This window comes from Xenopus laevis, chromosome 9_10S (genome assembly GCF_017654675.1).
Source record: "Xenopus laevis strain J_2021 chromosome 9_10S, Xenopus_laevis_v10.1, whole genome shotgun sequence".
Taxonomy (NCBI): domain Eukaryota; kingdom Metazoa; phylum Chordata; class Amphibia; order Anura; family Pipidae; genus Xenopus; species Xenopus laevis.
Window position 1 is genome coordinate 37977378 of NC_054388.1, and position 26405 is coordinate 38003782.

The window sequence follows — 26405 nt, forward strand, 5'->3', positions numbered from 1 at the left end:
TCTTTATGACCTCACCCCACACTCAAATACCATAACATCACCCACAGGTGAGCCAATAACAGCACAGAATCCTTTTTCATCATTTTCTTGCCTCTTTGGAACCAGCCCTGTGAAACAGCTTTATCATTAAATTGCTTTAAAGGGGTTGATCACCTTTGAGTTAACTTTTAGTATTTGCAATTGGTTTTCATTTTTTATTATATAAGGTTTTTGAGTTAGCTTTTTATTCAGCAGTTCTTCAATTTCTATTATAGGATCCAAATTTCCCTAGCAACCATGCATTGATTTGAATAAGAGACTGGAATAAGAATAGGAGAGGACCTTACTAGAAAGATGAGTAATAAAAAGTAGCAGTAATAATAAGTGTGTAGCCTTACAGAGCATTTGCTTTTTAGATGGGGTCGGCGACACCCATCTGTAAGCTGGAAAGAGACAGAAGAAAAAGGCAAATAACTATAAAAAATAATGAAAACCAATGGAAAAGTAGCTTAGAATTGGCCATTCCAAACTAAAAGTTTACTTAAAGGTGTACCACCCATTTCTGAAAGCTAACCTTTACTGGTTGATATTTCATTTTCTGGAATTGATGCATCCTGGTTCTTTTTTAATGACAATTCATGGAGCCCTTTAGAATTCCTGACAGTCTGTTGTAAAGTATTGGGTAAAGATAAAAAGAGAACAATGATAACCATATACAGCCTCAGAGATATTCAGTGTTTGGGGAAAAAATATCCTGTGTGATACTAATGAGGGAGGCACTGAGAAAGTGTCCAGAAGTGAATAAGCCCCATTAAGAGTTTGGTTTAGTAGGGGACACACCAATAAAGCAGTTGTCCGGGTTAGGCCAAACAATACAACCCTAGTGTCATGTAAATGAACGATCCCCCCCTTCGGAAGATAAGATGGTATATACACATACAGGATACTTCTGCTGTCCTAACGTTAAAACTGGGTTTGAAATGCTAGTCTGACATTATAATCAATTAAAAGGCATTGTTCCTGGGGAAAGTCATTGATTATCCAAAGTGAATGTGCGAACCCCAGAGCAGTAGCCAGCTTAGCATCCTGCAATTGGAAGAGGCGGCCATATTTCTTCATTGCAGCCCTCCAGAGAAATGGTTAGAGTATTCAAATATATTCTTCATCATTATTCTTCATTTTTAACATTGCCCATTAACGAGTGCAGTGAGTAGGATTACATGCCCGCTTCCTTCAAGTATAGTACAGTTGCCTGATTTTCTAAAGGAATGTAATTCTGTGGATTGATGTACAGCAGTGATGTAACAATAGAGAACAATAACCAATAGTTACACCATTACTATGCAGGCAGTAAGTACAGTTTGTCAGGGATATATTCCCTTTCAAATGTTCCCCACTTAGTAAAACCATTTCAAGTCTTTAGCACTGGTTTTGCTAGAAAGATACATTAATAAATAATTCATGATGACTATATTGTACTAAAGGACCCATATAAAGGTACACAAAAAAAACACACATAGGTAAACAGTTAAGTGCTAATAAGAGGAATGCAAGTCCAGATTAATTCGGTAACTCAAGTGTCTTTTGCAGAACTTGTGAGTTGGACATTGAGCACTCGTTACTGACCGTAGTCCATTCTAGTGAAGACAGGAGCAAATTGGCTTCTGGGAGGTAAACAGGAACACAGGGTAGCAGGCCGGCGGATTTCTCCTCAATTACAGGCAGGGCCCGCTTTGTCTTTTAGGACAGTTGGGTCTGGGTGGAGCTGGCAGTTGAAGTGGGCTTGGCGTGAGTGAGGCCGGGATGGCCTAGAGAAGCAGGACGTGAGGGGCTGTGCACTGCAATTACAGGCATAATCCTGCAGATATAAAGTAAAGATCAATAGGAGAACCAAAACAGATACAGAACAGATGTCTCTGCCAGAAGGTCTTCAACCAAAGCTAGCAAGTAGGTTAAATGGTGTATACCTCCCATTTAGGAGAGTTTTGCCTTCACTGATTTAGTTACACCATAGGACACATTCAAAGAGAATGGTAGTCAATAAAGACTGGCTCAAATAGGCAGGAAGTATTGCTATGACAGGTGCATAGTTTCATCTATGTCTGGTAACCATTCCCACCAATGAAACAGGCCAGCGACTGTCTGCTTTTAAAAAAAAAAAAAATTTGGACAGATGTTTTGATTCAACAGGTAGTTGGTGCCTAGTGCTTTACAGCCCATAAAAAGGCCACAAATCTTCCTATACCAGTATAGATGATATTTCTTTTCTTGCAACAGCTGAAATAAATTTACAAGAACCGGCATCACAACGGACTAAAAAGACAGCTAGAAATGGCACTTACTTCATTAGCGGATGTAGAAATAATGTCAGAGTCTTTAGGACTTCCCTCTTTACACCCCTGACTTATGACTGAAGGCTTCTGTTCATCACTGGTGTGCTGCCTTGGTACCTTCTTGCTCAGTAGTTTAGACACATTATAGGAGGAGTGAACAGAAGAACAGTGGTCATGGTTGTCAGGTCGTTTGTTGGAGTCTTCAATCTCTTTCTTTTCAGACACTGCACTGGAGCTTTGAGATGTTCGGCCACAAACATTCCTAAAAAACTCCTGCACAATACCGTACTTAGGAGCATCAGACTTGCTCCTGCTTTCCCCGAGGCCTAGTCTGCAGATAGTTTCAGAACTTCCAGCATGATCAACAACGTTGAACAAACTAGATGATGCATCGTTTATGTTACTGAGGACAGGACTGTCCCGTGTTGTGGTTGACCTTGCCCAAGCTGAACCATTTTGCTTATTTTGGTGAAGATTCCACAAGCTCCGATCCTTAGAACCATCTAGTTTGGAAGACAACCTTCTTTGAAGCTTAGGGGAACCATACTTTGGAGAACAGAAAGGACGCTCCATCTTTGAGTGAACTTTGTCCAAGGATGTTGAAATGTGTTTGGTTCTAGTAGACAGCAGAGAAGAACCCCTTGGTGACCAGCTCTTTGCAGTTAGGCTTGATCTAGTGGGGTCAGTTTGAAGACCAACACTAACCATCTGAACAGTCTGAACACCAACAGTGGACAGCCCAACAGTCTGGCTTGCTGTACTCTTTGGTTTCCTTTCCAGGGAGCTAGAACGAATGGCCTGTCGTACACAATTTGTGATTTCTTTCATATCATCACTCATGTTACCAGAAATCTCAAAATCCCCAAGGGAAGATGGAAACCCTGGGACAGAAGAAGATTCCTTTACCGAATCACCATCCAACAAATCCCGCTGCTTTTTGGAGAAATTACAAAGCCAGTGACTATACGAATTCCCAGATAACTGGCCTGATTTTTCTGGTTCTTTTGGTTTGGCCATTGTAAACAGAAAGCCAGTTTCTACCATGAGCTTATCTTCTTTATTTTGGACCAAAGGCACATCAAGCCTCCGGACCACTGGTGGGCTATAATAAATACGAATACCTGTCTTGTCTGGTGCTGTATAGCTTCTCTGTATGTGCTTCTGGCCATCCACATGATTATCTGCTTTGGCCATAGTATAATCCCAGGATGAAATCACCAGGTTACCATTGGAAAGATGTCCAGCCAAGGACTTGTCATTATTCTCATATGAACAATGTTTTTCAGGATTTTTAGAACCATTGGCCAAGAGTGCAGAAGCTGGTAGACCTCTTCTCCCTTTGGCATTTTCACCATTAACTGAGGATATGCTGTCATGCAGAAAAGGGGAACAATCGAGTAGACTTTCAAGCTCTGACATGGAAGATACAGATTTGGTCCTAAAGTTAATTCAAACAGAAAGTGAAATACTATCATTTATATCTAAGCATTCATATTCAGTAACATTTTCTCCATCAGAAACCTCTTAATTCATATAACCTCCACCACATACCCAGAGACAAACTATTCGACACTGGTACTGGGATTCAAGTCTGATAAGAGTAAATATGACTTAATATGGAGCAGATGAGGTACAGAGGAACCATCAGAGAGAGAGAGAGAGAGCGAGAAGCTGGAGGATACTAAAAAGCGAATAACAGATAGTACAACATGCTTTACCTTTTTAAGATGGTCATGCTGGCATCGGTGTCACAGTCAATATCTTTGTCCTGAAGTTTATTACTGACAGCCTAGGATTAAACAAGAACAGGAGTTATCAGGGAAGACCTACGTGTAGGAATCATGCTCTTTGAAATGAGAATAAATCACCAGACTTTACATAAACCCCTTATGTAATAAAAAGCGCTGTTTGCCCAGGTGCAATAACCTATACCAAGGTTATAGGTGACCAGAAAATGCTGCCTGCTGATTGGATGCTATGGATTACTGCACCTGGGTAAACTAAGTGAGGCTCATAGATAAAAACTTGGCAAACTGAATGAATGCATGCAGACTTAATAAAATGCATTGTTCCTGTGGTGTCAGAGAATGGAATGGGTTAATGTCCAGTACAGGAATGAAAGTGTTAAGATTTGTGTCTGTAAGAGCAGCTGTAGAACTATTGAGTTACCAGCGTCTTTCTTTGTAAATGGCAGCTGTTAGGGGTCAGGCCACACACTGCCCTGACGATTATCTAGGGCTACCCAAATGCAAGGTTGTTGTATTTTTCCTCGCCACGAGCCATCTGGAACAGGCAGTAGCCAAACCAGAGAGTGGGGGAAAACGCTAAAAATGGATATTATGAATTTAGCTTGATTAAAATTGATCTAAACAGAACAAGTGTGTCCAATGATTCCAAAATAGCCGCTTGATAAGTGAGAGGATGTTCTGTGGGGGAAGGATCTATTTTATGTAGTCGCTACTTCCTGCAAGAGAAGCACAAGACTTTTAGTGAAAGAGGAAGTGAGGAATGAAGGGAATAGAGGAGATGCAATAATATTTGCACAGTTTAAAATGTTGACATGCACCTGGATGTGGCATGCTTGCAACCAGGCTTCCAAAATGCAACTTGTGTTTGCTGTGGCTTTAAACCACAACTCCCAGGATCCCATGGCAAATGCATGCTGGGGGTTATAATGCAATATTAATGGAGACTCCCAGGTTGAAAAATCCAAATTAAAAAAAAAACCAACAGCTCAGCCAGGGTAGTACATGGGCAGCGAATGGGGCTGTTTGAAGTCAGACTGGACCCAAAAAGTACAGCAGCCCTTTTTTAGGGGTGTTTTATTTGTACTTTAAAAATATAACCAAAAAAAATGGGCAAACTGAAGCCTGTGTTGGATGTATCTGCCCTTGAATATAGGAGGATATAGCAGGAGAATTCCAAATGGCTTACCTCTTTCCAACAGCTGCTCCTCCTCTCAGGCTCTTTTTTCACCCAGGAGTCTGCTTCCATCTGTCAATATAAGACAGGTACTGTTATATGGTATACACATGGCAAAGACTGAACAACAGTCCAAATGCAGAACGTGTTCCCTCCCCTGCCAATCACAAGTAATAATTAGCCATTACACCACCAAAGCTTGCTGGTGTAATAACAACAACTACAACATTGTTATAGAATATAGAAGATTGTTCAAGAATAATAAAATCTGTTTCTAATTTGTTGCTGTGGGGGTAATGGATGCAAGCAATTTTCCACTTGTAATCTATAAACCACATTGGTTTGATCAGGGTATGTTGGGTCTGGAGAGGATATTATTATAACTAGGATAGGATTTTAGATGTTAGAATACATATGTGGGAAACACTAGATTCTTAATGTGCTTGGCAGCTAGAGGGTACCGTTTCATTAGAGACTGACTGCTGTCCGGTAGTTACAATAACAAAGCCCTAGCAATTAACAGTTACAATTCCAAATTTCAGTAACAGAACAAAAACAAAACTATAAACATTCAAAAAACAAAAAAAATTCTCAGAAAACAGCTCTCTATATTACCCCTTAACATCAAACATATTTGGGATGGAATACTTCGTTATATGCCCAAGCAGTTGCTCTCTCTCGCTCCACATTTCTATTTATATACGAGAAAGATAATGTGGCCTCTTTGGTTTTCTGTTGCCTGTAATGCTACGAGAGATAAGAACGACACCACTCAGTGCCACAATCTAGCAAACTATTTATACTTTGATTTGGAGTCAGAGTTTTCCTTCCAGCAAGCGCTAAATACACAGTCATTTTTGCTGCTGGCAGATAAAAGGATTTGCATAATTTGGACCCATGCCAATCAATTTAATTTCAGGCAAACTAAGGTTATAAGCAGGTATGAGCAGGGAAGCAAGCGTCACTAAGGGATTAGCCTACATTTGAACAGGACTGACTTTTTGGGGGAAGAATAAAACATGTTATTTAAAAAGAATGTTGGTAAAAAAAAAAAAAAAAAAAAAAAAAAACACTCCAAAGACAGATAGATCAGTTCGAAAAAAGCTCTGCAAACTTGACCTTGCACCATTCATCTCTAAGAACTGGACGGGTGAGAGACACTAATTGTGACTGCAACAAAATATGGGTCATGTGGACAAAACCTGCATGTATACTTACTTTATTTGCATTGCATGTGATGTTTCTCTAGTGCACTGGGAACTCTGTCAGGCACTGACATCTATGGCAGTTGGGAAAATGTGCAAACTCACTCTTGAATTTACCCCTAGAAGTTTAATCTATTAGTCAATAATGCACCAATCGGATTTGGTCAAAGCAGATCTGACCACCAGCACTGCAGTTGATTCATTTCCATTGCCAGGACCCTTCAGCATCAGCACAAAGACTCTCCCTCATTGATTAGATGCCCGCTCAGTCCTCACCTGTTTAAGCTTCTTTTGCAGCTCCCGCACCTGCTGGTCAGCAAGTTTGTGTTCATCTTGGAATCGGTTTAGGAGTTCCTCTTTTTCTTGGGCCCAGTTTTTCTCGTTGACCTGCAGCTGCTTGGTAAGGTCCATGACTGCACTGTAGGACTCTGCAAGGAGGTGTTGGTGCTCCTCCCTCTCTCGCTTTATGGCAGCTTTGAGATCTGAAGATGTGCGTTCAACACTATGCTTTCCTGAATCCAGCTAAAAAGACAGCAGGGCATTACTGGTCACCAATGTGAGCACTTGTAAAGTCTGCAGGACTAAAATATTTCTAAAGCCAGTCTGGAGAAATGAGTATCTTTGATGACAAAGTGCAAAGATAATGTTGTACTATTCTACATACATAGAATGCTCACAGATAGTGTAGGACTCATGTACAATGAGGGGACTTGACAAGTGTGATACTAACACCTCATTTTTGTAATAATTATTTTTAGACAAACCATGCGCTGGCAATTTTTCTGTTTCACATTATAATGCATTTGCTGGCAACAGGTCTTAAGGTCATACACATGCAGATTTTAGCTGCAGGCTTGGCTCATGCAGTCTGAATCAGCAGCTCATCTGCCCATGTATGGGGCATTCTGGTAGGACTACATGATCGATATCTGGCTGAACAAATTAGAAATAACTATACAGTCAGCTCTTCATAGTATCAATTTAAAACTTTCAGATTACATTCTTTGCTGTCTAAGCGAGAACTCAAGGCTAGTGGCATCCCGCGAACACAATATAGATCAACCAGAACTATGTGAATATCTTTATTCCAGCCAAGTCACAGCTGGACCGACATATCCTACATTATTCATGTGTTCATCTTTGCTGCTGCTCACAGCCCGTTTCTCTTATAAAATATTCAGAGGGTCTGACACCTGTTGCAGCAAGCCAGCCATGTGTATATAGCAACCCATAGACCAAGAACCCAGCTGGGGCCGAGTAAAGAGTACGGAATGTATTATACACAGATATGAGGGCTGGGGAAAGAAATTAGCAGCGATCTATATATACAAACATTGTAATAAATTATGTTCTAAATCTCCTTTACTGTTTTAGCTGTATTAATTGGCATTTTGGTAGCATAATATGGTGTTCTCTTTTTACATTTGAGGCTGCAGCCTAGGGGACAATGGAACAATATCCAACAGGCCTTGCTCACATGGTTACAAACACAAGGCCTCTTCTCTTTCCATAACACTTCATTAAAATGTGCTAATGAAATATAACAAGTTATGCACCAGAGAACTGCACTCATTTCCACATCCGAAAACAGGGAATTGTGTACGAGAAGGAACAGGTAACGGTTTGATTCACATAAGCCATTTTAGTGAGATATATACTGCGTATCTTGACAGCGCTATATAAATAAATGATGATGATGATGATATGCCATTTCAGATTTAGCCCCCCCCATAAAGCTATTCCATTAAATGAACAGAAGCACCAAAAAAAATCAAATAATAAAAATATAATGTACTGTTGCCCTGCACTGGTACAACTGGTGTGTTTGCTTCAGAAACACTACTATAGTTTATATAAACAAGCTGTTGTGTAGCCATGGGGTAGTCATTCATTGGAAAAAGGAAAAAAGGCACAGGTTAAACAGCAGATAACATATACACTCTGTAGAATACAATGGGATTTCTTCAGAACTTATCTGTTATCTACTGTTTGTCCTGTGCTTGAATGGCTGCCCCCATGGCTACACAGCAGCTTGTTTATATAAACTATAGTAGTGTTTCTGATGCAAACACACCAGTTGTACCAGTACAAGGCAACAGTACATTATATTGCCATTCCATTAAAACACAATAAATATTAAGCTAAACTAAACTGAAGGCTGAAAGACACTTCAAAGGATAAAGCAGCTAAAAGATAGTATTAACAGATCTACTAGTACTAGGACTTCCTATGGGGACCAAAGTGGCATCCGAGTGACCAAAATGGCTCCCTGTGCCATTTCTCAGAGTGCCTCCAATTATATACTGACCTTGAATTCCATCTTCTCCATTTCCCATGCGGCCTTTGCTTTGGCGAACTGTTGCTGAAGCTCATTCATCCCTCTCCTCTCTTCTTGCAACTCGTTACAAAGGTCCTTCAGGATCCCCTTAATGTCAGATAAAGTCTTCATGGATTCTCTGGCCTGTCAAAAACATTTGAAAAAATCCATAAATTTAAGAAAGCAAGGGTTATTTCACGCAACAAACCATAGAAGAGTAAAAAAAAAAAAAAACACTGTACACCTACACAATGATTCTGCTGTGTAAAGGAGAATACCTATGCTTATATAGACCTATGGCACAGGCTATAAACAATCTTGGGGCAGGGGCTGGTCCTACTGAATTGTGCTTCTAACAGGGAATTGTTGGTTGACAACATTTCTCTACTCAGGCTATTAGCAGTTTAATTTAGCTGTACTGATTACAGTGTAATAACTAGGCTGGTATAGTTAATATCACACTGTACATTTGCTTTTGTGAGTATTCCCTATATAAAGAAGCACTGATCGAACAGCCCCACCTCCCCTGATTTTCACAAAGCCCTGTGGATAAAAGGCTTTCTCTTGTTTAAAGGGATACTGTCATGGGAAAAATTTTTTTTTCCAAAATGCATCAGTTAATAGTGCTACTCCAGCAGACTTCTGCACCGAAATCCATTTCTTAAAAGAGCAAACAGATTTTTTTATATTCAATTTTGAAATCTGACATGGGGCTAGACATTTTGTCAATTTCCCAGCTGCCCCTGGTCATGTGACTTGTGCCTGCACTTTAGGAGAGAAATGCTTTCTGGCAGGCTTTTGTTTTTCCTTCTCAATGTACCTGAATATGTCTCAGTGGGACATGGGTTTTTACTATTGAGTGTTGTTCTTAGATCTACCAGGCAGCTGTTATCTTGTGTTAGGGAGCCGTTATCTGGTTACCTTCCCATTGTTCTTTTGTTTGGCTGCTGGGGGGAAAAGGGAGGGGGGTGATATCACTCCAACTTGCAGTACAGCAGTAAAGAGTGATTGAAGTTTATCAGAGCACAAGTCACATGACTTGGGGCAGCTGGGAAATTGACAATATGTCTAGCCCCATGTCAGATTTCAAAATTGAATATAAAAAAAATCAGTTTGCTCTTTTGAGAAATGGATTTAAGTGCAGAATTCTGCTGGAGCAGCACTTTTAATTGATTTATTTTGAAAAAAATGTTTTTTCCCCATGACAGTATCCCTTTAACTTATTACAAACCAGCAGGTGGGTTATGGGAAGACATAAAGAATGCTGTGGTCAGTCAGTCTGCCTGGCCAGGCTAAAACTGCAAAATGAGCCAGTTATAACTTCAAGAGAGCGGGGTTAATTCAACCCAGGTATCAACAAAACAAAAACAGTAAATATATGAAAATTACAACAAAAACACTCTATGGGTTTCTATACTAACCACATTCTGGGGCCAGCTTTCACCATCGGACAGCTTGTAATCAGAGATCGGGAGATTTAATTCTTCTTCTTCAATGAGCATATAAAGCTCTTTGACACTGTTTACCTGACAGAATAAACAAAAACAGAAGCCTGAAGCACTGCAATGTATTGCTTTATATAGAGCCACCAGGGTAAGCAGCAGTTCAGTAAATACAATTTCATAACATTAAATACACAGTACTGAGAATTATATAACAGTTGAAAGGAGAGTCCCAGCCTCCTATAGTACAATAAACTGTAACCTCATACTGTAAGGTTTGCAAAAAAGAATACAGCAGCTTCCGACAATATGTATAACATTATACAGTATGTATGAAGTTGCAACTTCCACCCATCTGTATATGTAGATATACAATAGATATTATGGCTATGGAAAGGAATCCATGTTTTGGTCGTATAATAATCTACATTACTCAACTTTATAATCGCAGGGGAAAAAAATACTGCAGTCCCCATTTACATATATAAATAAATATGCACTATATGTTCTTAGCACATAAGCTATGCCCTAATACTATGCTGCCTAATGTAAGTAATCAGACAGCTTCCTACCAAGTGCATACTGTAAATACTACAGAGAATGGTGTTCTTGGCAAAAAAGGGAACCAATATGATAGACCCACTCATACATATAAATACACAAGGAATGATCTCCTCTCACAATAAGTCATATTGTTATATTGTACTTCATATTTAAGGGGAATTCATTTGAGTTAAAGACATACTCCCAAATATGTTATCTTCTCCATTTAAGACCTACGTATAACTTAAGCAGGAATGCATAGAGAACGGGAGTTAGCACCCTTCCTGTATCGAATGTTTTACACTTAATCCAATAAACAAGCCCCTCTTTCTAGGCCACGTCAGCCTCACGGCAGATTGGTTATATTATGCTTTGCACAGGGGAGTCAATTAATTCAGGAAAAAGTGTCAGTCTTACTGGTAGACTAGAGTGACATATTTAATAGGCAAAACCATTGCTTAAGTGTAGGGGGGCAATGCCTTTGAATACTCTTTTGAAGGATCACAAAATCTGCAAAAAATGTGTGTAACATGTGGGATAAATAGCCTCTGGGAAGGGAGTGTGACTGTGGGATAGCAGGTATAGTAGGGAGAGATGGTGCCTATAGTAACAGTGGGGATAATAGTCTCTGGGAAGGGAGTGTGACTGTGGGATAGCAGGTATAGTAGGGAGAGATGGTGCCTATAGTAACAGTGGGATAATAGTCTCTGGGAAGGGACTGTGGGATAGCAGGTATAGTAGGGAGAGATGGTGCCTTTAGTATCAGTGGGATAATAGTCTCTGTGAAGGGACTGTGGCTGTGGGAAGCAGGTATAGTAGGGAGAGATGGAGCCTATAGTAACAGTGGGGACAATAGTCTCTGGGAAGGGACTGTGGCTGTGGGATGGCAGGTAAAGTAGTGTTAAATGATATCTGTAGCAGTGGAAATAAACAACCTTTGGCCCAATAAAGTCTGTTTTTCTACAAGCCATCAAGGCAACCTAGCCAATATAACAATGTGTATGAAAATCTCCTATGTTATTTATAGGAATGACTTTTTAACCCAATACCCAAGCACTATTATCAAGTCATTATAAGGCTGCCCTGTTTAAATGATGTAATTCTAACCCCAGCTAATTCTCGGAGCACTGTATAATCAGCCCATCCCAGCGCTCAATTTTTCAATGTCCCTCTAATCCACAGGAGCCTAATAAATTCCTAGAAGCACTGGGTAGGGATGCTGGGCTAGGAGAAATAGTCCATCACATGCTGAGCTAGAACAGCTGCTGTCACAATAAGAAACACTAGGCCTCAGGCCGGCTTATTACCCACACTCCCCTGCTCCCCACAGAGGGCTAAAAACATTACTGCTGATACAAGTCGACTTACATTAGGATCACAATAACAGTGAAGAGTGACTGTGGGGAGTGATTAGGCACGTGATAGACAAAGTCTTGCGCCTATAAATATACAGTATATTTATATATCTATACATCTCCACAGAGAGGCGAGGGCTGTGTTTTCTGGCAATAAGCCGAGCAGCAAGATTACGAGAGACTTGGGTTAAATAATAAAAAATGATTGAGTTGTACTTGAACTTTAAATGAACAGCATTGTTTTAGATGCCATTAAATTGGCTTCAGGCTCTTCCACTGCACTTTCCATGAATATTGTGGGGTTGGTGCAAAACCCCTGAAAAAACCCACAAGATCAAATTACCCGGTTAAAATCAATTAGAAACTCATGTCATTAATGTGACACTGCTGCTTATCTTCACATCGGGAGCGTGGATTCCGGTACATTTTTAATTAAAGGGACATTTACCGATGCAGTGTGCAGGAAACCGCATTTCTTTGTTACGTTGAACGTCTTTTTAACTTGTGGGTGGCAAAAGTTAGGCAGTGGGGTGGTATGTTTAATGGTTCAGTCCCAACTAGGCCCAAAGTATACAAATGGCAGTGGTATGTACATGGGTTCTGTCCTTTGTAGGATCAAATAATATGAATGACAACCACCATTTCTAAATATATTAAAGAAACAGTAACACCAAAAAAATATTAAGTGTTTTAAAGAAATGACTATCATCTTTTGTTGCCCTGCACTGATAAAACTGTTGTGTTTGCATCAGAAACTCGGATATAGTTTATATAAATAAGCAGCTGTGTAGCCATGGGGGCAGCCATTCAAGCAAAGGATACACAGTAGATAACATACGTTCTAAAGAATCCCAGTGTATACTACAGAGCTTATCTGTTATCTGCTGTGTATCCTGTTCCTTTTCTCCTTTTTCAGCTTTCAATGGCTGCCCCCATATATACACAGCAGCTTCTTTTTATAAAATATAGTAGTGTTTCTGAAGCCAACACACCAGTTTTATCAGTGCAGGGTAACAGTATATTATATTGTCATTCCTTTAAAATACTTTCATTTATTTGTGTTACTGTTCCTTTAAGCTTCCTATTTCCCAGTTCCTATTTAAGACAACCTCTTTGCAGAGTTATTCTGACTTTGTTCTTACCTCTAAGAAATCCTCATCTCTCGGCAGGGCTTTTACTTGCCGCCAGCGCTGTAGGTACCACTTCAACTTCATGAAGAGCAGCAGAAAGTTCTGCTTAAACTGGTGGGTCTCCTGCAACAGCACATTCTTCTCTTGGCTCCAGAACTTCTGCTCCAGCCTCCTCTGGAGGCCCAGGCTCTGGTGCTCAAACTGACGTCTTAAGAGCAGCTTCTCCTGATCTTCCTTCATCTGCAATAAAACAAAATGGCTAAAACAAATATTCATGCTTCTGGGGTTTAGAACATCCCACTTTAAAAAAAAAAATTACTTTTATTAAATAATAATATGCTTTATATACTCTGCCTGACAATAGTTCAAGACCATTCTTAAATGTGGTTGAATTAATTTTTTGTCAACCAGGGGCACTCCGCCAATGAGGCGAGCGGAGACGCTCATTGGCAGCGCCAGATACGTTTCCACGGGCGGCAAAAAGACTCTCTTGGTACTTTTAAGAGCCAAATTTCCGGTTTTGAAACCGGAAACTCGGCTTTACTAGTGCAAGAGAGCGCAGTTGCACTCTCCGCACTAGTGTTCCTGCCTCGGATGCCTCCCCTTCCGATAGGTAAGCCAGTAAGGGGGCGGCATTTCGAGGAGCCGCCCCAGGAGGCGCTGACTGTCACTGACTGTAAGAACTAAGCAGGTAAAAGGAGTACTAGTGCAGAGAATGCAATTGAGCTCTTTGGACTACAAGAAACAAAATTTAAATTAAAAAAAGAATTTTGTCTCTACCAGGAGCTGCTTTTTGTTGCCTCTAGTAACCTGCCTCATGGTAGTAGAGGCCCTGAAAACCTTAGATTGTAAGCTCCACTGGGGCAGGAACTAATGTGAATGATGAATAATCTTTATAAAGTGCTGTGAAATATGTCAGTGCTATGAACATAAATGATAATAAAACACAGCGATAACAATAGTGTCAACATAAAGCCTAAATTAAACACTGCACCCAGATAATCAATAAAAATCCAGGTATGGGATCCCTTATCTGGAAAAGCATTACTCAGAAAGTTCAAATACAGGAAGGTTATCTCCCATTTTCTCAGTGCCTTGTACTTGATTGCAACGAAAAAGGATTATTTTTGGGTTTAGTTAATGTTTAAATTTAGTAGTAGTGATCCATGTTACATTAAGATCCATTAACTTGTTATACATTCGGTATAATATGTCATTGTATTAATCTTCTTATTCTGCATTCTATTTGTTATCATATTGATTTTTATGGTTTATTGTGAAAACCAAATAAAATATTTCAAATCAAAAAAAAAAAAAAAGATCCATTAACAGGAAACCCCCAGGCCCAAAGCATTCAGTATAACAGCCCCCATAACGAAAATATATATGAAGCATTTCAGTAGTGATAATAATAAGCTTTTCACTGAATAAGAGCATGTTATCAGTTTCTAATAATTAGAATCCAGTCATCTTGAGACTCTTCAGCGACTTTCTACACAGACAAAAACAAAGACCCCCTAACCTGGGCAATCTTCTGGTTGTACGCCATTTCATCCTCCTTACGAAGGACACTCTCCTGTGAAAGTTGCTCCTGAAGTCCTTGGATGGTCTCATTGGCTTCTGAAAGTACTAACTGCAAGTCCTTAATCTAAAAGGGAAAAAGGTTAGTTTTATAGTTAAAACTGTCCATATAATCTACAAGTTCTACCAATTACAGGCAAAGGAACACTTGTTTCCACCTCCCACAAAATTCCAACTGCAGGCTATAATTAAATGCAATTGAAACAATCACGAGAAATGTTTCCAGTCCCCTGACCTGCATCTTTATAGTATTTGGAATTACAAATAAAAGCTGTATTTGTTACAAAAGTCAGAAGGATAGAACTAAAACATCAAACCAGTTTTTGTTTGGAGAACCCCTTTAAAGCCATATTTTCAGTCACACCCATGCAAAACATCCAACCACCAAAATGTCGGCTTTTCTTTGCGTTAGACATTTATCATCCTATACCAGTATGGGATTCGTTATCCAGAAACCCATTATCCAGAGAGGCTGTCACCCATAGATTCCATTATAATCAAATAATCTAAAGTTTAAAAAATGATTTCCATTTTCTCTGTACTTGATCCAAACTAAGATATAATTAATCCCTTCTGGAAGCAAAACCACCCTATTGCATTTATTTAATGGTTACATTATTTCCTAGTACACTTAAGGTATGAAGATCCAAATTACGTTTAAGACCCGTTAACCAGAAAGGCCCGGGTCTCGAGGATTCTGGATAATAGGTCGAATATCTGTATTATCTTTCAGTGGTAGGATATAAAACACTTCCAGCAGCCGGAGAGTTAACCAGTTGCTGTGATAACTGCTTTTCACATACGGTTAATTGGAGACATGGAAACATGGTTGCTAGGCAACAGAAAATGGAGTTGCTAGGCAGCCCAGCATCACTGCTCAGGATAGGCAATAAAATTCATCCAGTCGGAGTAGGGAAGAGATTACATAGCTTTTCATTGACCTCTCAAAGGCAAAAATGATTGATTTTTCACCAAATCCCAGCAGTTATTTTCATACCGAAACCTGGTCGTTCCGCTGCATGAGTCAAAGGAAAGCTCACACAATTTCAGGGGCGGAACCAGTAAAGTAACTACAGAGGAAGCAGACACTACGGCTGCAGTGGGGCCCAGAGGGTATAGGTGGCCCATAATGCCCTAATTAATGAGCATTTTCAACATATATTGGTAAAACAGAACAACCCCCTGGATATGTTTAATTTACTATGGGGCCTAATATCATCTAGTTACAGCACTGGGTGGAACTACCGGGGGTTTAATTGCACCAGGTCCTGTTGGAGACTCGCTGGCGCAAAGCTGCCAGGAAAAAAATTCGGATATATGGCCTGCACCTGGGCCCTTATGTCTGTGTTCTATTTAGGATTACCCAATGGCACATACTACTAAAAAAGTATATTATTATGAAAATGGTTTGTTAACATGAAGCAAGGGTTTTACATATGAGCTGTTTTATGCAATATATTTTTTTATAGAGACTTACATTGTCAGGGGGGTATAGTTTTCCTTTAATTACAGCAACTGTCACTATCTTATTACAGCAAGTACTTTACATCCAGGAATTTGCCAATAGCACAGGTTTACACTATAACATTGATAAAGGGAAAACATACCCTTCCTTTTGTTATTCGCAGTTGGGTTGAAGCAGGGAAGGTACTTAAACAATATCTGAACTTCCCAGAAATAATTTTTTTTCACACAGACCTACCTCATTCCACAGAGCACAGAGTGAAAGAAAACCATGATAGTCTATTTCTGACTCATAGACCATAGTAATTATCTTGCAAACCCACCCTCCATAAAAAAAGAGGGATTGGGTTAAATTTATTAGTACTTATGGACAACTGAGAAGATCATATGAGGAGCCATTAAGCCATATGAGGGAATTTTTACGGCAGTAGACAGAGAGCCCATAAACAAGATCCCTCCAACAGAAGAAGGAAACCCTTTTACTAGAGGGGCTTGTTTAGCATTTTACAGAGGTTGTATGGGATGTTGCCTTCTCAGGGCTCTCCAGTTACTTTTAGTAAAGGATGCCCTATCCCACTGCGCAGGCAGGCAGTAGTAAGTAATAAAATCAAAGCTAAATTCAGAGGGTTCAATAAATAACAAAAAATTGTCGATGACAAACTCAAGACTCACCTCCGCTGCATAGGACTCATTATCATCAGGCTTGTAGGTCTTGCAGTTCCTGGTTTGGTCACAATTATGGTCACCATCTTGTTTCTCTGTATGATGCTCCTCCTTCTGGCACAAATTCCTACACTCAGGCTGCTGCATGCACGGGAAGTTAATGAAGAACAGAACAAGAAAGGTGGGGAGGAATAAAAGGGGTGGAATAAATTAAAAAATAAATAAAATAAATGGGTCTCAATAACAATAATACAATAATAATCACAAAATGAAAAAGAGGAGGAAAAGGAAGAAGAGTTTTGTGACAGTGGAGAAGGAGAATGTGGAGAGGAGTAGGAAACACACAATGAGCAGACAAGTGGGCTGGGGGGTTGTAATGAGAAATAAAAACAAGGGGACGAGAAAGAGAAGGGAAGAAGATGTGCAAACACCGGTTATGGTGCCCATGCAGTGACCAAGGGAGCGAGGGGAGATTAGCGCTACATTCTAGCATCAGGCGGGGTAAAATAGAACTCTGGGTAACCAGAGCGTGCTGTTTATGTTCCCTACTTATTATATTTACATCATAATCTTGTAAAGAAGTTATGCGGATACACATTTTGTTTCCTGATTTTCAGATGGAACATGGGAAACATTTTTACTCTACATTTCAGCTACAAGAAGCGGTCATCTGTTAACCATATGCGGCAGTTCAGTCCTACTTTATGGCAGAGATTCAAGCTATGTTTAGAACAGAGCATTCTGTCACAGTGGCACAGATCCTATCTGATACCCATTGTTAGCACAGTCCTGTCCTGCTTTATGGCTGAGATTTATGTCACAGTGGGCACAGATCCTATCTGATACCCATTGTAAGCAGCAATCCTGCCCTGCTTTATGGCTGCAATTCTAGCAAACTTTATCCTAGAGGATTCTGTCACAGTGGCACAGATTATGTGTGATACCCATTGTAAGCAGCAGTCCTGTCCTGTTTTATAGCTGAGATTCTAGCTATCTTTAGAACAGAGCATTCTGTCACAGTGGCACAGATCCTATCTGATACCCATTGTAAGCAGCAGTCCTGTCCTGCTTTATGGCTGAGATTTATGTCACAGTTGCACAGATCCTATCCGATATCCATTGTAAGCAGCAGTCCGTTCCTGCTTTATGGCTGAGATTCTAGCTATCTTTATAACAGAGCATTCTGTCACAGTGGCACAGATGCTATCTGTAACAACCAACAGCAACCAGCAGTCCTGCCCTTCATTTTGGATATAACAGTTCTTTTTGGATCCTAGAAGTAGATGGAACAGATAGGAGACATAAGCAATACAGATCTTTCTTTTTTTGTCAGTGTCAAGCTGGATGTTTTCAGAATAGCCATCTGTTAATGTGGCAGTACATGAGGGTTATGCTTTTCATTGCTTCCAAACAGCTCATTATGGGAAGGGAAGGATACAATATGCTTTGCAGTGCAACAACAACCAAACAGACAAGGACACACAGACAGAGGATACCACAGTCTGTAAAGCACTGGCCAACAATTCAAGGCTTTGGGTTTTTAAATTAAAGCTAGTAGGTTTGAATGGAAAGTCTGTCCTATTTATAAGTAAGGGCTAGACTTAATGACTTCTTTGGCTTTATTTGCCTCTAAAACGCAGTAAATATTTGGGTACGGGTTATTCTACCCAGTGATCCTTCATTACTATAAACATGTGCTTGTTCTGCCATGTTGCTTTTTACATAAACCTGATACACGGTGCGTATTAATGGGGGTAGTTCATTTTTTACTTAAATTTTTGTATGACGTAGATAGTGATATTCTGAGATGGTTTGCAATTGGTCTTCATTTTATATTTTTTAAAAATAGCTTTTTGTTTAGCAAGGTTCAGTTTAGAATTCTAGAAGTTGCATTGTTTCTAGGGTCCAATTTATCAAATTAAACAGGCAGTGGCTTGAATGAAAAACTAGAAAATAAATTGTATGGGGGCTGAATAGAAAGATAAATAATAAAAAGTAGCAATGCAAAAACCTTAGACTCAGAGAAAGAGTTTTTTTGGCTGCTGGAGGTCAGTGACATCCATTTCAAAGAGGACAAAGGCTCATCATTCAGAAAATAATATAGAAGGCTGACTGAAAAGTTACTAAGAATGGTAAAAGGGCCATTGTTTGGCTTGAAACATTGTATCTGTCCAGATTATGAAGCCAAAAAGTAACTAATAAAGGCTTTTTAATTATATCCGTGGATGGTGCTCTCTGCTACATTTTTTTCAAGAATAGGTAAGTTCAGAACATTAAATTTAACATAAAGGAGAAATAAAGAAGTAGGCAACCACAGCCCTTTAGCAGGAAACATCTGTGTCTCCAAAGATTCCCCAGAAGCTTCCATCTTTTCTATTAGGGACGGGCAAATTTGACCCGTTTCGTTAAAAATTTGCCGCCGGCGAAATGTCGCAGACGCCCATTAAAGTATTTATTTTGTTGCACTGCAATTTTTTTTTGACGCACGTCTTTTTTTTTTCCGACGAAGGACGCCATACAAGTCTATGGGTGTAATTTTTGCTGCAAAACAAGGCGAAAAAATTCGCCCATCCCCACTGTTGATTAACTGCATATGCTCTGTGTGGTTGTCACTCACTGAATGTAGGGACCAAACACAATATACTGTATATATATCCTATAAATGTCACAATGTAAGGCAGATTAGTAAATTGTTTAGATATTAGGTACATGGCAAAGAAACCAGCACAATCAGCAGCATAATTAAATAATCAGCCCTGTAGTAGCAGCTTTTATGACAGGCCAACCTCATTTTCTGCTTGATGATTTGCAATGACCCCTAAGCTTAGCTTCACAACAACCTCTTTAAAGCCCACTGAGCATGTGAGTGTCACCGACACTCCTAACAAAATCGAAGCTGGAAACTCCACTGAAATTTTTGAATTCCTGCATCATTATTACTACAGAGATGCTGAAACTTTAGGCTGGTTCAATAAGGCCAGTATATAAAGTATAGCACTTCTAGCCATATTCACTGTGGGCGAGAGCCTGGTAGTTGGATTTTAACTTTATCTTTTTTATTTAACTTTATTAGTTATCTTTAATTCAGTGTCATCACAGCTGGCAAGGAATTGGCATTTAAATAAAGGTAATAAGACACATGAAGCATCGGAAGTGAGAACTGTAACAGAAAAAAAAATTGAGGCTATTTTTTATTTTTACAGGATGATCTTTTGTGTTCCAAAGAACAAAGAGCCGCAGCTTGGGTATGTAATAAGCACACACGATTAGTAATGGCTACAGAACGTTGCCTGGGGGCAGAGCAGAATGGGGGATTGGGCTGACATGCTATTATTAAAGACAAGGCTTTTATGGCTATAAACCAATTATCCATTTATCTGTTCTGCAGTAAAATGCAGGTCACTGATTCCAACAGCATTGGGGGGTGGGGGTTGTCATATTGTTTATTTAAAGGGGAAATTGGCTTTATATTTGCTATACACAAATTGCCATGCATGTTTTCTTAATTAGCTTTGGTTTCATAACATATAGCAACTAATTAGAAGGTAGTATTTACCAGTTGCCTGTTTGAAAGCAAACATATAATTGGCTTAAAGGTTTATCATGTGAAAAGTCGTGGACGATTTTCACGTGATAACTTCTTCGCACTAAATTGAATCTGGCCCTATGTCTGGATGAAAAGGGTCCCCCTAAAAGCATACAATGCAGCATCAAACATGGAGGCCTCTTTATCCTGCTGTGTAAAACTTTGGAGGAAAACATCATGGGTGATGTTGTGCATAGCAACCAATCAGCAATTAGATGTCAACAGTCACCTGCAAGTTTGAAAACAAAAGCAAAGATTTGGTTGGTTGCTATGAGCAACATCATCCATGATGTTTTCCTCCAATGTTTAACACAGCAGAATAAATAAGTGGTTTTCGCTCTACTGACCTGCACCCTATTTAGTAAGAACTGACAGCATACCCTAAAAGCAGTTACCACTAGGGGAGCTGTTGTTCTCCATTGAGAATGGAGCTCTTTCCAGGGAATAATATAAACATAGCACCAGTTTGTTAAAATGCCTTACAATAAATTTTACTTTACGGTATATAACTTCACAAAACGGTTTATTCTACCTTGCTTTCTTATGGAATAGACTAAAGTGACAAGGCTGTATCATGTGCAATAGGTTTCTTTCATCAACAGTCCGTAGAAAAAAAAATAAATAGAATATCTTTAGCAATGGTGGTATTCCCTTGCAGTACTTTCAACAACAAGAAAGCTTGCCTGGAACATACCAAATATTCCAGAAGTGCTGTAAGACCAGGCTATATTTTTGACTTGGGGGTTTTTTTTTTTTTAAAGCCTAAAAATCAAAAAATGCCACCCTTATTTATATCAAGCAAACTGGGTGCTGATTCCACCATCTGGATCTTTTACAATGTGTACTTAATTCATTTAAAAGTTCTGAATAACACGGAAAATGTTGTAGCCTTGAAAGGATATTTCCTGTTCTTCTCCGCACCCAAATTAAAGGCATCGATCATTGACACCATTTCTGTTTAAAAAGTCAGCAGAATTTGGGGGTTGTGTTGAAACACTGGACATTTGCCCTGGTTTAGAACTCCAGAGCAACCGTCGGCAGTTTGTTTTATTGTACACATGCAGTTATTATAAGGTCTGGAAACTCTACATGCTGTAGCACACTGGACATTATCTAGTAAGTTACTCCATAAGGCTCTTGTTCTTAACAGAGAATGATACCATTTGGGCACATTACAATAATATAACAATGTTCATTTCTAAGGGTATCTTGCACACTCTGAGCACAGAGTCCTATCTTGGCTGTGAATACCAAGCAGGCAGAAGGTTGTTAGTGATGTTAAATCTAGCTTTAGAAAGAGATAAATGTGCATAAAGGTTGGGTTTCTCAGTTAAAGGGGGCAGGACGTGGCAAGTAAAATTTTAAAAAAAAAAAAGTAGTAAAAAACAAAACAAAACATCAGTATGGGGGTGTAGGAAAGGTCTAATCATGGAAATGCATGTAGCACTCACCTGTGCACTAGGACAGTCTATTGAGATGTCCGTAGACACTGCATCTGGGAGTGATGATGTAGAATCCATTTGCTCTTTGCTACAGATCCCTAGTGCATCCACCTTTTTTGTAAAGCAATTCAACTCCCGCTGAAGGACGGCAAGCCTTGCAAAAATGGCACTGATCAGCTTAGAGTCACTAGTTACTTCACTGTTATCAATTGCCTCTGTTAAGAAAAGGTCCCCGCAATCGTTATCCATACACAGTTTCAAACCCGATGGGAATCCATTGTAATCGGACTTTAAGACCTCAATGGCTTTGCTTATTAAACCAGCCTGTGCTGTGACACCAAGAAGGGTTTCTAGTTCTTTTATCTTTAGTAACTTGGATGGGGGTGAGTGACAACTATTTGGAGATCTAGTGTTGCATTTGTCTGTCTGTTCCCTGGAATCGACAGCATCTGTTTCTCCTCCAATAGGTCCTTCTCGCCAAAGAGGCGTTGGGACACATTGAGCAGAGTCTCCTGCCTCTGCATCAGTCTCCATTAAAGGCCTCGTATTGTGGCAGGATGCCAAGTCATAACGTTGGAGGTTTGAAAGGAGCACGCGGTTCTCATATTGAAGTTTCTTGACCTTGCCACTCAGTTCACTGATGTGCATCTTAGCAGTAGTAAGTTCCTCTTGGGAAGGTTCACTAATGACAGAGCAGCTGTCCTCTGACAAAGTGATGTCTAGGTCATGATCAGACTTATATTTATTCAGTTCATTCATAAGTAGCTTATTTTGGTCCTCTAACTCCATCATTGATCTCCTGAGGAGGTCAGCCTCTTCCTCTACAAACTGCAAGTGCCTCCTAAGCTCCACAAAAGTATCCCCAGTTTCTCCCGGTGGAAAAAGGAATCTGCCATCTTGAAGTAGTTCACGGTCATGGTGTATTTTCATTTCATCCATTTCTGCTCTCAAACCCCTGTTTTCAACCTCTAGCTCTACTGTTCTTCTGCTTAAGAGGTTGGCTTCTTCTTCCACCAGCTTGAGGTGGACCTTCAGCTCTGCCTCTCTGGAATGTGGTGAATTGGCCAACTCTTCTACAGACAATGAACTGTCCATGTCACCAAACATTGACCTGTACTTCATCAGCTCTTCTTTCATACTGTCATTCTCTTTTGCTAATTTTGTGAGCTTCTTACACATTAAAGCAGACTCTTCCTTAGCAAAGTGTAGCTGGCATTTTAGATCAGAGCTGTCCTCCTGGAATAACAAAAGAATATCATTATAATTAACCCAGCTACATTGATTTAAAAACCTCACAAATGCTAGTTAGAGTTTGTTGACGCAAATGCTAGGTGGATCCTCTAGACTCTGAGGGCACCCCTGTCCTTAAGTTCATCCCTGTCAAACTTGAGGACATACCTGTAGTAAATTCAAGGTCAACCCTAATGTGAATTAAAGGAAAAGTTTATTCATTTTAATCTATCCCTTGAATTATAGGTTAAAACTGTTAGAAATTCTTGTCCATTCCTATTATGAACCCTATCTTAACTCAATTTATTTTGTTAGAATTTAGCATTAACTCTGCACATTTGCTTTTTTTTCAAGAAGACAATATTTTACTTCCTGAAGATAAGTGAATGTTTTTACAGAGCGATGTAACAAAACCCAGCACATTAAATCTTGGGATAACTATCTTGTTAAACGGGGGATTAAGTGTGAAAGACTCAACGTGAGAGAAGCAGCTTCTATACAGGAAAGAAGCGCTATTTTTAAAGATACTATATAGTCCAATACCACTAGACTGTAAAATGCTTGGAGCAGAAGATTGCATTAAAACGTAAAACTGACAAACAAAAAAGGGCTTGTATCATCAGACTATAAATTCCTAAAACAGGATCTTTCATGACATCACTAAAGTGAAACAGATTATCTGCTACAGTATATGCAGTAAGGCAATACAACTACACACAGCTTTAAAGTGTCTTCTAGTATATACCTAGTTTATAAACGAGCCAAGCCACTTAATGCAGAATGCTCATGACCAGGGGTATTCCCGATAACGGATCTTTCCGTCATTTGAATCTTCATAACTTGTCTGCTAGCAAATCAAGTAAACATTAAATAAATCCAATAAGCTGGTTTGGCTTCCAATAAGGATTAATTATATCTTAGTTGGGAGTACAAGGTACTGTTTTATTATTGCAGAGAAAAAGAAAATCATGTTTTAAAATTTGATTAGATAAAATGGAATCTACAGGTTTCGGGATAACAGATCCCATACCTGTACTACATTCCAACTCCATTAGGCTACTATAGCATTAAGGGCTAGTCCACACGGGGAGATAGCGACGCGTTTGCGGTCGCGGCGACAAAGCGCCGCGACAGTCGCCGCGACCGGCGCAGGCGACAGTTTTGTATGGGCGCCTATGTAAAAACGCCTGTGCTAACCACACGAGGCGATGCGCTTTTCAACAGTCGCCTGAAAAAGCCTGGCGAGGCATTTTCAGGCGACTGTTGAAAAGCGCATCGCCTCGTGTGGTTAGCACAGGCGTTTTTACATAGGCGCCCATACAAAACTGTCGCCTGCGCCGGTCGCGGCGACTGTCGCGGCGCTTTGTCGCCGCGACCGCAAACGCGTCGCTATCTCCCCGTGTGGACTAGCCCTAAAATGTGTAATAATCTTAGCAGGAACTTCCAATATACCAAGAGATTACACACATATTTATGATAATTAGACAGCATCTCCCATACCCCTGTATTTATGGAATGATATCTTTAAGCAGACAGAGACAAAATATCTGTGGACTCTTCTGTTATACCTATAAATGTTTAGTTGAGCAGGGACGGTAACATTCTTATGCTTTAAAGCAGTGGATTACAGACATTTTCGGCTCAAGAACCCCTTGGAAGTCCAGTCTTTGGTCAGGGTGCTCATATCAATGTTTTAAGTATTTATCTAGTAGAAAAAAAAATTGTCATTTTATCTAACTCTTGCCATAACTGGCATTCTGGGTGAGCCACTCTAGCCACTATTCTAAGCCACCAACTCCATCCAAGGGCTGACCCCTTATGTTTTATAAGTATAATCTGCCTTCTGACGCTACTTTATTGTGCATGAACAAGGAAAAGATTGGCCTGTCAAGTGTGCATATGGGGTGGATTTTGGTACAAATGCATGGATCTTTTGTGCAGAAATGTGCCCCCTGTGTGCAAAGAGTGGCTGCATTTCCAATCAGATTGGCAGAGAAAAAAAACCTTGTGTAGCATAGCCCTAAAGGCTCATTTACAATGAATACACTGCTGCATTGAGAGGTCTGTATCTGATGTAGGTAAAAAAGTGGAATAAGAAAGCCTTGCTGTAGTATAAACAAACTTAAACCTAACCCATCCATGGTCAGAAAACAAACTTAACATTAACTGTGCAAAACAGTCCCACATCCCTGCCCAAACTAACCTTTTCAAGCTTCAGTGGTGCTCTATAGTGCCTGCCTTAAGTTTTGTACAGAGCTATTGTGTAACTCGTTACAGTGCAACACATCACATTCTCAGGTATCTGAGACAAGACAACACACAGGTACAAAGACAACCAAAAACTCATGAGTACACAGCATGCTCAGTATGGCTCTGCACACAAAACTCTTGCTTTGCAACTGGGATGTTACTAAATGTATTGTTGTGCTGTATTGTATTGTGAACTAGGCAAAAATGGGATAAAACTGAATACTCCCCAGAACTCTCACACCGTCACTGAATATCAGAGCCCTGTCTTTCTCACTATCCTGATTTTACAGATCTTTTCTTCTCACATCTCAATATGAGAGCTCTTTCTTTTCTAACTGGCCAGATACCACAGCTCTCTCACTTTCTCAACACTTCAACATCAGAACTCTCGCACTGGCCAGTTCCAAGTGCTTTCTCTCACCAGCCAGATATGAGAGCTCTCTCCAACTGGATATCAGAGCTCTCTCTCTCCAACTGGATATCAGAGCTCTCTCTCACCAACTGGATATCAGAGCTCTCTCACCAACTGGATATCAGAGCTCTCTCACCAACTGGATATCAGAGCTCTCTCACCAACTGGATCAGAGCTCTCTCACCAACTGGATCAGAGCTCTCTCTGACTGTAGCTGCAGCAGCAAGCCACCTCAGAGTGGAAGAAGGGCCAGGATCATCTCTGATGGGCAGATATCTGAGCTCTCTCATTTTCCTCACTGGCCAGAGAGCTCTTTTTTCACTGTCTGGAAACAGAAGTCTCTTTTTCTCACTGGTTGGATATTAGAACTTGCTCCCTAACACTGACTGGAGCTGCACTCTCTCCCATCTTGTGGCAGGAAAACAGAGCTCTCTTTTCTTGGCTGCTCAATGCAATTGCACAAAGTGAAAAGGCCTGTGTCTTTATTCTCCTCCAGTTTCCTCCACAGACGTCTCTGCACTATAATCAAGGAAACACTTTGAAACCCCTAT

At 40.0% G+C, this 26405-nt stretch overlaps 1 protein-coding gene across 2 annotated transcripts in view; it reads right to left on the reverse strand.

Moving 5' to 3' along the window:
• Nucleotides 1-1183: 1183 nt before the first annotated feature.
• Nucleotides 1184-26405, reverse strand: part of soga1.S (suppressor of glucose, autophagy associated 1 S homeolog) — a 58387-nt gene continuing 33165 nt past the window's right edge. The window contains exons 5-15 of one of the 2 annotated variants that reach the window (XM_018238470.2): nucleotides 21972-23198; nucleotides 16944-17075; nucleotides 14749-14874; nucleotides 13239-13466; nucleotides 10178-10282; nucleotides 8748-8900; nucleotides 6716-6961; nucleotides 5247-5306; nucleotides 4031-4101; nucleotides 2322-3681; nucleotides 1184-1837 (exon numbers count right to left, since the gene is read on the reverse strand). In XM_018238470.2, the coding sequence (XP_018093959.1) occupies nucleotides 1691-1837; nucleotides 2322-3681; nucleotides 4031-4101; nucleotides 5247-5306; nucleotides 6716-6961; nucleotides 8748-8900; nucleotides 10178-10282; nucleotides 13239-13466; nucleotides 14749-14874; nucleotides 16944-17075; nucleotides 21972-23198 (3855 nt within the window). In that variant the 3' untranslated portion in view covers nucleotides 1184-1690. Of the gene's footprint in view, nucleotides 1838-2321; nucleotides 3751-4030; nucleotides 4102-5246; nucleotides 5307-6715; nucleotides 6962-8747; nucleotides 8901-10177; nucleotides 10283-13238; nucleotides 13467-14748; nucleotides 14875-16943; nucleotides 17076-21971; nucleotides 23199-26405 lie in introns of both variants that reach the window. The other variant, XM_018238469.2, reaches the window with a different exon arrangement.